The 12261-nt window shown below is 42.2% G+C and overlaps 1 protein-coding gene across 13 annotated transcripts in view; it reads left to right on the top strand.

Annotated features, from left to right (window-relative positions):
- The window catches only part of DOCK9 (dedicator of cytokinesis 9), a 333584-nt gene that overhangs the window by 207755 nt on the left and 113568 nt on the right, over nt 1-12261 (top strand). For all 13 annotated transcript variants that reach the window (XR_006199867.1, XM_042929529.1, XM_042929595.1 and 10 more), the window contains exons 28-32: nt 6262-6408; nt 6809-6892; nt 7558-7669; nt 10573-10751; nt 10995-11108. Coding sequence is in view for 12 of the 13 variants with exons in the window: in XM_042929529.1 (XP_042785463.1) it covers nt 6262-6408; nt 6809-6892; nt 7558-7669; nt 10573-10751; nt 10995-11108 (636 nt within the window). In the remaining variant the exon portion in view is untranslated. The remainder of the gene's footprint in view (nt 1-6261; nt 6409-6808; nt 6893-7557; nt 7670-10572; nt 10752-10994; nt 11109-12261) is intronic.

Here is a 12261-nt window from a genome sequence, read left to right as displayed (position 1 = left end):
CACTTCAGAAAGATTGGTGGCTTGATTATATTTAAAAATAGAACTGATTTGTTCAGAAACTATTCATTGAGAACCCTTATTTATATGGAGGCTCACAGGTTACAAAGTTAAATGTGGCGTGGTTTGTGCCTTCACAAAGTTTAGGTGGGAAAGTGTCCGAATGGACTACAGGAGCGATTGACAAAGAGGTAATGTACACTTCTGAAACACCCACAGAAGCATAAGTACCCAATAACATCTCTTTCCAAGAACTGTGATAGAAAATTAATAGAGTAATTAAATGGTATGTGGTTTTTTCTCAAGATGACAAATTAAACCATAGAATCTCAGGGATGGTAGGAGCCTGAAAGCTGCCTCCTGGTCCAGCTCCTCCCATATGTCCCAGAGGTCGAGGTGGAGTATAGACCCGTGAGGTGCCCTGCCCAGGGTCACACAGCTGAGCAGAGCCAAGAACTCGTGCTCGAGTCAGAATCATTCTCTCCCAGATGTTCTGCTGTTTCCAGCCTTATAACCTGATTCTTCCAGTAACTCTGGGAAACAGTTTGTTTTTGGAACTCTTTAGAACAGACTGCTCAAATGCTACCATGCACAACCTTTTCTGTAAGTTAATTATATCTTGGTCCTAAAACAGTATTCAGAGAGTTTTTAGAAGTAGTTTGTTTAAAACTTGTTACCCAGCATAAAAAGAAACACTGGTATCCAAAAGGAGAAAGTTTAACCATAAGATAATTTACTATAAAAAGAGATTCAAAATACCTGCTTGCCACTTTGGAGAGTTTAACATTTCACTTTTCCTCTGACTTCTTCTGTGTCACCTGATCCATGCTGTTCCTTCCTTGAGTCGCACGTTATTGATCTAGGGACTTCTCACATATTTTGAAGGCTTTATTCATTTTGCTTCGTATCTTAGGAGCAATGAGTTTTATGTGTTTGAATTAGTTACTTTCATGTTCGTCTTTATTTATACTTTAAGAGTTGTATGCCCTAGTCCCTGATCCCAGTGTTCTGAATTTAGGGAACAATTTCATATTCACCGTGCCTGTGCCATTTGTGATTTCCAAAATCATAATCAAATTCCCTCAGAGTTTTTATACTTTTAGACTGATGATTATTAGTATAATCCAATGTGTTTATAATCCTGACCCTAATTTTTTTTGCCCCCATGGGTGAGTCTTTCTTAAAATGCCATGACCAGGCACACATTTGTGTAGTAGGGGTACATGGGCCACAGATTCATGTAAGAGCCAGGTAATGCTTTCCCTGGAGCTGAAAGTGCCCTACCCAAAGAATATTTAGCATCAATCAGCATTTAGAGGCATAGTCTATGTTGAGCTGCAGCCTTCAGTGTGCACTCTCGATGTTAACGGGGTCCTTCCATCTGGTGCATATTTACGTAGACGGATAAATTTGATGCTGGTAGCCTTGCTTCTAATGCTGCATTCTTGCTGAAGATGGAGGTGGCCCCATGTGCCCACCTCCCCATCCCAGCCAGTGTCCGTAGGTGACACGTGCTTGGAATTGACAATTAGCAGTTTTCAAGGAGAATATAAAACAGACCTCATCAAGGCCCACTAAGGAGTTCCCAACTCTGAACCCCACTCTGCCTCTGTGCTCGACACATTTTAGGTGATTTCTTTTCTATCACTTATATTTAACAGCTATAATTTCAGCAGACTCTTTTTGAATTTCCTCTCCTCCCACATTGAATCAAGCCAAATTGCTAGCATTCCACAGGTGTACTTCAAGGAAGTTGGAAAATGTGGCATAGGATAGGATGAGTATATCACCTTAGTTAGGTGTTTAGCCTTCAGCCAGTTTTTTTCTGGCCTAATTGAGCAAGGAAAGAGTGTTTACTTGAAACGTAGGCAAAGAATGGGATGGTTCCTGTTTTAGATGGGCTGCCTGGACTTCCCCTCAACTATATTTGTAAACACTGTGAACACATGATGGCAGAATGTACAGAATGTCAGTATCCATACTTATGTACATGAGCACGTGTTTGGAATAGTTGTTTGCTGTGTACAGAGCACTGAGGAGGTCTGCAGGTGGTGTAGATGGTGCATTGTCAGCCTTGAAGTTGATGTACTCCTGGGAGAAAGAAGACATTTAGCCGGGAACCGTTAGAGCACAGGGAAGAAGGTGTATGTGTGAGCTCCAAAATGCTAGATCACTGTAGAGATAGAGGCTTCTCCTGGGCCTATTAGGATGCCACATTTAGGGAGAAGAGAATGAACATGAGGCAGAAGAAAGAGCTGATGCCCAGGTAAGGCCAGGAAAATGAAGTTTATTAGCTAATAGTCTTTTTTAGTACATCTCATTGAACCATAATGTAGCCTGTAGAAAAGAGTTCTCTAACCCCTAGGAAGTAGATGAACACAGTAAGGAGAAGAGAACCAAACATTTGAATACCGGTGTGACCCCCTTGTACATGAAGCAGTGATTTGGGCGGCAGCCACTGTCGGAGCCCAGACAGGACATGTAGGACGCGGTGGATCCCGTCGCTGGTGTCTGCAGACGTGGCTACTAGCGGTGGGGCTCACAGGGTCCTTCGCAGCACGGCCGAATGTGGCTCATCAAGAAGATCCCACTCAGGCTGGGGGCCGGGTGGCAGGAGCTGAGCAGCCAACAGGATGGCACAGAGGTGTCAGGCCCACAGCAGGGTTGGGAGGCACAGGACCCAGCATGTCTGCCGGAGGAGGCTGATCTGGTGTGGACAGCTCCTGGGCAGGCAGACCCCACACTGGCAGCAGGTGTCAGAGGAGCAGATGGGGGGTGGCTGGGCCGCTGGGGACGCTGCAGCAGCGCTGAGAGGAGATCCCACAGCAGGACAAGGTCAGGAGTTGGGGTTTTGTTTGGTCTAGAAGTCTCTTAGTGTCTCAGCGTCCTCTCATCCGAGCTGGCGCTTGAATACCCACCACCCTGGACAGCAGCCCATTATCCTAGATCATTTTCTTCCATTTCAGTGTAGAGTAATCTCTGTAAAAACATCTAATTGCTTTGGTCTTTATCACCTGTTGATGTGTCTTTCCTCACTGTTTTGTTGGCAAATTAGGACTCTTGACAATAGCTGTTTGTCACTGCAAGGAGAGCTCCATTTCAGTCTGCAGAGGCACTGAGTTGACCTCTTATCACCGAGCAGCATTGTTGGTTGGTTGGTATGTTAATCATCCACCATTCATCACCACATTTTCTTTCTTTTTCATAAAAACCTCTTATTGTAGAAATTTTTAAGTAAACATAAAAAGGGAAGAGAATAGTTTGCTGAATCTCATGTCTGAAGCTGTCACTCCCCTTCAACAGTTATATATCCACTTCCACACTTTTTTTAGAGTATTTTAAAAGCAATTACCAAATATTTTATCATTTATTTTTTTAAGATTATTTATTTATTTTTGAGAGAGAATGAGCAGGGAAGGGACAGAGAGAGAGAGAGAGAGAGAGAACCCCAAGCAGGCTCCAAGCTGTCAGTGAGCAGCCCCACCTGGGGTTCCATCCCACGAACCATGAGATCATGACCTGAACCGAAATCAAGAGTCAGACGCTTAACCAACTGAGCCACCCAGTTGCCCCTATTTTATCATTTCATCTGTAAAAACTTGAATATGTTATCTCTAACTGATAAAGCCTTCAAAAAAGATGTAAGCACTGTACCATTATGACACTCAACAAAGTCAGCGACATTTCTTCATTATCATCTGACACCCTGTCTGTATTCACTTTTCCCCAGGTGTCTCTGAAATGTCATTTTACAGTTGGCTGGTCTGAGTCAGGATCTAAACATAGTCTGCACATTGCATGTGGTTGATATGTCTCTGAAGTCTCCTGGATTTTCAAACTGTTCCTTGTCATTTGTTTGCTTTTTAATGCAGTGTTTTTGTTGAAGAAAGTGGGCCATTTGTCCTGCAGAATTTCCCACACTATAACCTCACAGTGTTATGTGACATGGGCCTTTGTCCCCTGTGGTTCCTGTAAACTTGTAGTGATGTTGAGGCTCAATTCAATTTAGGTTTGATTTGCTCTTTAGCAAGGATACTTCATAATTGGTGCTACTGCATCACATCGGGGGGCATTCAGTGTCTGGTTGTCCCATTCTGAGTTTTGATAACAGTGACTAATAGGTTAAGAGGTGCCCATACATTATTGAGTTCCCTGTCCACTTTTAATTGTTTAAGCAGCCATTGACTGAGACGCGTTATGAAGGCCTCAGCGATTTCTTGAGAGACCTTTTTTCAGGAGTAGGCAGCTTGGGTGTCAGGCAGTCAGGCCTGGTGGCTCGAGTTGGCCTGGCTTGGAGTCCAGGAAGCTGATCATCTACTGAGGCTGACACCTCAGGATATAGAGTTATTGGCTGTACCTATGGAAGAAAATCCCTTTGGAATTTCTAATTTTACTGTTCTGTTTTGGAAGGAAAGTAAACTTTAAATACTTACTATTATTACTTGATCCTTCCCTCACTGGATTCTTGAGTTTAAAGAAGTTTACAAAGATTGTCTTATTATTGGTTTGAGAATTAAGATTATTATAAAGCTATTGATATTTCAAAATTCACAATAGATTCTGGGATTTAATGCATAAAATAATGCGTGCTTTCATGTCAGAAATACCTAAATTTCTAGTTTTAGAAAATACTGTTTCTTTGGTTTGGCTGCTGCAGAAAACCACAAAATAATGGCTTAAGTAAGACAAAAGTTTCATTTTTCTCTTTTGGAAATTTATTAGCCAGTAGGCAGCTCTGAGAGTGGGGGAGATTGTCCCCCCAAGGTCGTTCAGGGACTCAAGCTCCTGTCCAATTATCCAGCCCAGGTGTTAACCTCATCTGCATGGTTGAGGCGCTGGCCCTCATTCCAGACAGTGGTAAAGAAGAAGACTTGGAAGGCAAGCAACCCCTTTTATGGACATGGCTGAGAAAGCACACAGTCTTTCTCTTACAGCCCATTGGCCAGAACTCAGTCACATGGCCCTTCTCTGGCCTCAAGTTAGGCTGGGAAATGTAGTCGTAGCTGGGCAGCAGCATGCTGGAGGGGTTCCTCCATTAAGAGGGAGAAGGAAAGGAGGGATACTGGAGTTCAGGTAGTACTTACTGAGTCTCTCTAAGCTTAATTTTCTCATTTGTAAAATGGGGATGAAAATACACCCCAGTTGTGACTTTTAGAATCACACGCATGAGTGGATAAATGTCATGGAACATCTAATTCAGTCCCTTCACATTTCAGGCTCTTAGTAAATTGTTCCATTTATTGGGCACGTGGGTGGGGAACCAAAGCATCAAAGAGCGGAAAGAACACAGGCCTTGGACTCATGGTAGATCTGGGTTTGAATCTTTGTTACTTGTTAGTTGTGTGACTAAAGACTCATTTAGTCTTTAGACTAACCCTCATCTGTAAAATGAGGGTTAAAACTTACAAGAATTGAATGATAAAGCACATAAAAATATGTACTAGCGTGATGCCTGATGGGTAGAAGGTACACAGTCCGTGATAGGTAGTTGCTGAGATCTGTGTATAATTTTGTAGGTAAGCATTCCTGATGGGGAAGAATTGTTATGTAAAGTTATTTTGAAGAGGACTGTTTCTTTTTCTTTTTCAATATTTATTTATTATTTTGAGAGAGTGAGAGAGAATTCATGAGTGTGCACACAAGCAGGGGAAGGGCAGAGAGAGAGGGAGAGAGAGAATCTCAAGCAGGCTCCTCACTGTCAGTACAGAGCCTGACTTGGAGCTCGATCTCTCGAATCATGAGATCATGACCTGAGCAGAAATCAAGGGTCAGATGCTTAACAGACTGAGCCACCCAGGTGCCCCTGAAAAGGACTGTTTCTAAGCAGAGTCAGCTGTTGACATGCAGTCTCTGATCTGTTTATTTTCAGTTTGAATACTTGAAGCTTAAACCTGAGCCATTATTTTCTAAAGAGATCTCTGAGAGGTATAGGTATTCGAGCCACCAAAAGTACTCAGTAAAAACGCAGCTCTGATGAGAATTTCTGGGAGTAGAGGCACATCTCCACATTTTTAGAAGTACCTCCAAGGGGATCTTCATCACCCCAAAGTTTAGGATCTCCAGTCTAATCCACAGTGCTTTATGAAGTATTAGAATACCTGTATACAGTATTTTGAGAGAAGAAAGAATAATTTCTCTTATCTAATTTTAGATAAAGAAGATTTGAGCTCTGGGTTTTTTAAAATGGACTCAGGAATGAGATTTTTTTTCCCCAGAGGGTTGCAACTTTAGAAATAATTAGTGTTTGCTCTAAATTCTTTTTAGTTATTGCGAAACCAGAGATTCCCCGCATCTTATCACCATGCTGTGGAAACTGTTGTGAATATGCTGACGCCACACATCACTCAGAAGTTTCGAGATAACCCAGAGGCATCTAAACATGCAAACCACAGTCTTGCTGTGTTCATCAAGGTGAGGGCAGAAGGGCACAGGGCGTCAAGTGGCTAAAATGTTCATTCTAGCAGTGACCAATATATGGTAGGTGCTCAGTAGATGTCAATGGTATGTTTTTATGCTAAAGGATAAACTTATTAACAGTAAATGCTGATTTCAACCCAACTTTTTTTTTTTAGAGAGAGTAACAGAGAGCAAGCAGGGGAGGGGCAGAGAGAGAGGGAGAGAGAGAGAATCCTAAGCAGGCTCCATGCTCAGCACAGAGCCCAGCTTGGGGCTCCGATCTCATGACCTGAGCTGAAATCAAGATTCAGATACTCAACCCACTGAGCCACCCAGGAGCCCCTCAACCCAACTTAAAAAAAAAAAAAAAAGTTGGTGCCTAAATACTTACCTTTCTGGGATGTTTTCTCCACAGAGATGTTTCACCTTCATGGACAGGGGCTTCGTCTTTAAACAGATCAACAACTACATCAGCTGCTTTGCTCCTGGAGACCCGAAGGTAGCTTGTGTGTTACAGGCTGCTCTTACAGACATCCAGAAACCCACCTGTTTCTCTGGGCTCACATGGCAATTTTCTTTCAGTCCCGCCAGAGGCACTATTGTCCCCTCTTTTGGAGTTACTATCTAGTACTAACTAGTACTTGTATTAATGTGTGGGGTGTTAGGAATACAGTAATTCTGAATATAAAATACATATACTTCTTGATTTTCTCATAAATATCCAAGATGACTTCTCCACTGCAAAATTAAAAGTATAAGGGTTGGAAATCATAGTTTACTTAACAAGGTAATGGAAGTAAGCACATAGACTTTGTCTAGAATTATCTGTCTCTTCCCTAGTGTGTCTATTTTAAAGCTCTGCCTTACTCATTTTTTAATGGTGTTAAGTCTGTGTCTATAATTATAAGCTGCCTGAAATCCTTTTTGAAGTAGGAGAAGCATAAAGAATAAATGTCCTAAGAGTCAGTTGAGGACATTGTTTAATGAAATACATTCCCAGTTTTCAAACAAATCCCTACAGCCGTTCTAAAATCTGTAACATAGCATAGAACATGCGGTTTTAAGAGGGTCATGAAGCTAAAGACTGGGTGTATGATTTCTAACAGGTTTTTAGGGTGCTGTGTATTCGGTGAGGTATTTATCTTTGACCATTGTTTCCTGCAGACTCTCTTTGAATACAAGTTTGAATTTCTCCGTGTGGTGTGCAATCACGAACACTATATACCTTTGAATCTCCCCATGCCATTCGGAAAAGGCAGGATCCAAAGATACCAAGGTAATCTATCTCTACATACATTAATCTGAGTCTTTTCACAAAAAGAGCCATTCATTTTTAGTAAGAAAAGAGAATGGACTCAAATGTGACCTTGGAATTTTCTAATTTTTTTTTATTGATGAGTTCATTTTTTCTTGTTAAATTTCCATTAAAAAAAAAAAAAAACTATTGGTAAAGTGTTGTGTGGGAACTTACTCGCCAGCAAACTTACTAGACTGCAGGTCATGTCAGTGAGGCCCTATTTCGCTGAAAAATTCCTTTGCTTAAATAAAAATCCATTTTACTTAACTGTAGTTTATTTTTTGATTTGTTTCACTTTTCCTTTTTTCTTATGAATTAGCTTTTCTTTCACCAACTGTGGAGTCAAATGACACTCCTGTAGGTAGGTGTGGGTGTGACCGCTTGCTTTCTTGCATTTTCCTCCTTCAAAAGAAAGAGAATGCAAGTCATTGCCGAGATGCTTACGTATGCTCTCCATTTCGGCGGTTCCCATATGCTATTTGGATTAGTTCTCAAATTCACGATAAACCAGTGGATTTACTCTCACCGCGGCTAAGATATTGCTGTAACACCCCCGGGGTGGGCATCTGGGTTTTTGCTCCTGGGGTCCGTAGGTCCTCTAGGATACCTCTTTAAGAAGTCATACAAACAAAAAGCCCTGCTTTACTCCAGAAGTGTCCTGTTCCGCCATTTTCATAGTCCTTGTCCTTAGTGGTGGCAGGGACCTGAATCAGGAGCCACACGGCTTGTCACATGCGTTTTACGTTTGCATGTTGAGTCTTTAACTGTCGTGTATCTTCTTAAAGTTTGAAGAGAGGAAACTCATCGAGATTTCTTTGTCTTCACTAAGCCAAACGAAAATAATTAGTCTGTCAAGTCTGTCAAGTGGTATTACTGAGTTTAGTGTCTTGTGTGTGCTGGGGATGACTTATGCTAAAAGGGAGAAAAAGCAGAAGGATGTCCCCAAACTATTAATGACACCTAAATCAACGGCCTTGGGAACTCAGAAACACACAAAAGCATTCGTTCGGACACATAAATGTCTTTCCCCAAGACAGACTTGGACTGCCTTTTAAGGAGCAAGCAGGGGGATCGGGGCCCTGGTGTGGGCATTCATGCATTCAACAAATATTTAGCTGGCACCAAGTGTGGCTAGGGTACCCATGACTTTGGGATGCAGTCATGGACTAGGGGGATGAAAATGCCTGGGTGTTTTACCGAAGTGAAATATGTGGCATGTTAGTGATGAGCGCTAAGGAGAGAAAACTAAACCAAGGAGGGGGGGAGGGTATGAAATGGGCAGGGGGCATCTGAGAGAGGGTGACCAGGAAAAGCCTCACTGCGAAGGTGACTTTGGGGTGATAATTGGCAGAAAGCTGGGTGAGGCGGGGGTGAGCATCCTGGGTCAAGGGTCAGGTGCCCAGCAGACTCAGACAAGCTCTTAGTAGATTGAGCTTAAAACAGTCGTAAACAGTGGACATGATTATTCTGGAAAGATGGATACTTTTTCCCTGGCCTTCTGCATAGGACTTGGGTCGGTATTTTGGATAGGTTTACAAGTAACTAATATGGAATCAAAGTCAAAGAAGGGGTCTATAGATTTTCCTCTAATAATGGATTCAATATAAGAATTGAGATTCTAACTACAGCTTACTGAAAGGTGTATTTCAACTTGAGAGTGATGTGTAGCCGCTTTTTAAAAATTTTTTTTTTATTTTAATGTTTATTTTTAAGAGAGAGAGACAGAGTGAGCAGGGGAGGGGCAGAAAGAGAGGGAGACACAGAATCTGAAGCAGGCTCCAGGCTCTGAGCTGTCAGCACAGAGCCCGATGCGGGGCTCGAACTCACAGACTGTGAGATCATGACCTGAGCCGAAGTCGGCCACCCAACCGACTGAGCCCCCAGGTGCCCCTGAGTTGCTTTTATTTACCCTCCTTCAGTAGATTTCACATTTCCTCCTATTTGTTCTCCATAAGAGATACCAGTTTTATCACTTACCTTGCTGATGAGTTACTAGTTTAGCTTGGTGCTTTGTGTATTTCAGTTTTAGTTTATATTAGTTTTTTAAACTTACTTATAGAGGTGTAGAAGTACTGAGTAAATTTTTAAAAATTCTATGTTAAGGAAGTTCTTCATTCAGTTATAGCAGAATAAATAGGTTATATGCTAACATGTTCTTTTTAAACACATTGGGTTTTAATGAGAGCATATAGGCTTTAATGACCGGAAAATGGATTGATGAACTCAAGTAGTAAAGAACAAATATTTTAATAGACTATGTGTATTTATTCTTTCTTTAGTGACGTGTTTGTTAGGTACAAATTACTTCTCCATAATGTCAGTTAGACAATAACTTTATTTTCTATTTCACATCGATAACCAAATTTCATTTGTAGTATAACATGTTGTGTATTCCAAAAATTAGTACTAAAACTATTCACTAACTTAATATTTATGCAAGATGTAACATCTTCTAAAATCAAAGTCCAGTACAATTATCTGTATTTAAATTTTGTTTAAGAGTTTGATGTGATAACTAGAGCAGTATGTTTTTTTTAAAGTTAATTTATCTTTGAGAGGGAGGGAGAGACAGAGGGCAAGTAGGGGAGGGACAGAGAGAGAGGGAGATAGAGAATACGAAACAGTCTCCTGACTCTGAGCTATCAGCACAGAGACCGACCGGGGCTCGATCTCACAAACTGTGAGATCATGACCTGAGCCACCCAGGAGCCCCAGGAATTAGAGCAGTATTTTAGATAATCAACCTTTTCCCAAGTGAAGTTAAGTTTAATCATCTGTTGACACACAGGGTGGGCTAAATGCAGAGGGTGGGTTTGGCTTCTGTTTTATTCAAAGTGCATTATAGCCTCTGGAACTAAAGCAGTTTCTGTCCCTCATTTCAGATCTCCAGCTTGACTACTCATTAACAGACGAGTTCTGTAGAAACCACTTCTTGGTGGGGCTGTTGCTGAGGGAGGTGGGGACCGCCCTCCAAGAGTTTAGGGAGGTCCGACTGATTGCCATCAGCGTGCTCAAGAACCTGCTGATAAAGCATTCTTTTGATGACAGATATGCTTCGAGGGTGAGTGGACCCCAGTGGAAGGAAATATGGATTGGTAAATGTCCTTCATTTTAAGTATTACAGAGAAAGTAACCAATTAGAAAATTAGCGGTAACCTCACTAAGACCCTTCGCTGTTTACACAGTAAAATCTAATAGTCTTCATAGCAAGGATCCGAATACAGGAGGTGGCCAGTGCCAGCTTGGTCCATCGTGAAATTCTCAGAGCCTTGGGGTAAACTTGTACTGTGTGCCTTTGTTTCAGAGCCATCAAGCAAGGATAGCCACTCTCTACCTGCCTCTGTTTGGTCTGCTAATCGAGAACGTGCAGCGGATCAACGTGAGGGATGTGTCACCCTTCCCCGTGAACCCCGGCAGTGTACGTAAGCACATACATCTAGGTACAGTCTGCATTCATCCCTGTGGCTGCCCTAACCAAGTCACACGAACTGGGTGGCCAAAAACAACAGAATTTCATTCTTTCACAGTCAGGAGGCCAGAAGTCTGAAATCAAGGTATCCGCAGGATTGGTCCCTTCTGGAGGCTCCGTGTGAAACGTCTGTTCCATGCCTCTCTCACAGCTTCTGGTGGTTGCCCCAAATCCTTGCGTTCTTTGGCTTATGGCCACGTTGTTACAGTCTCAGCCTCTGCCTTCACAGGGCCTCCCCGCTGGCGTGTATCTGGGTCTCTGATGTCCTCTTCTTTTCTCATAAGAACACAGTGATTGGATGTAGGCCTCCTAATCCAGGATGACTTCATTTTACCTTCCATCGTCATCACATCTACAAATAAGGTCACATTCCGAGGTTCTGGGCGGGTATGAACTTGCAGGGGACACATCCATTCTTTTTTTTTTTTTTCTCCTCCACCCAAACCATAATAGTCCATAGTACTCTTGTTTAATTGCATTTCTGGCTAAGATGGAGCCAGTCTATTAACCTTCAACTGTTAGGTTGAAAATCATTATTCAAACCATGCTTTCCTGCTGGACCATATCTTGTAAGATATAAGGACCTTCACTGTGTATTCAACAAAAATTTATGGGTAGAGGAGGTTAAAAGAAAAAAGCATAGTTCTAACCTGTGTACTATGAGAGCTCAGTGCTAGTAGCCCTAATTCTGATGGTAACATGCTAACAAGTCGTGGAAAAGCCACGTCTTGGGGCTAGAGTTTCTCAGTGTCTGTAAAACTAGAAAGTCAGACTAGATGTTAGGGAGGCCAACCTGAGTGATACAAGGCCCCACCTCCAAGAACAGGCATCTTAATTTATATTATCCTCATGCAGTCATTGGAAGATGTATTGGAAATTAAGTTGATTGAAGGATGATCCCAGAGATGATCTCAAAATGTTTGGGTTGGGGACTGTCTACCATTCATTTGCACACATACTACCAGTGCAGCGATCTTCTTTTCGCCTTTATTCTGGACCCGTGAACTGGCTCAGGTGTTAGTCTTGCCACTTTGTGATTATGGCATACCCTGGGGGAATTGTCGTGTGTGTTTCTGTCCCTTTCCCCCCCCACTGCTGCACC

This window comes from Panthera leo, chromosome A1, assembly GCF_018350215.1.
Source record: "Panthera leo isolate Ple1 chromosome A1, P.leo_Ple1_pat1.1, whole genome shotgun sequence".
Classification (NCBI taxonomy): domain Eukaryota; kingdom Metazoa; phylum Chordata; class Mammalia; order Carnivora; family Felidae; genus Panthera; species Panthera leo.
The sequence above is the reverse complement of the archived record's forward strand: the minus strand, read 5'-3'. Positions and strand labels throughout refer to the sequence as shown.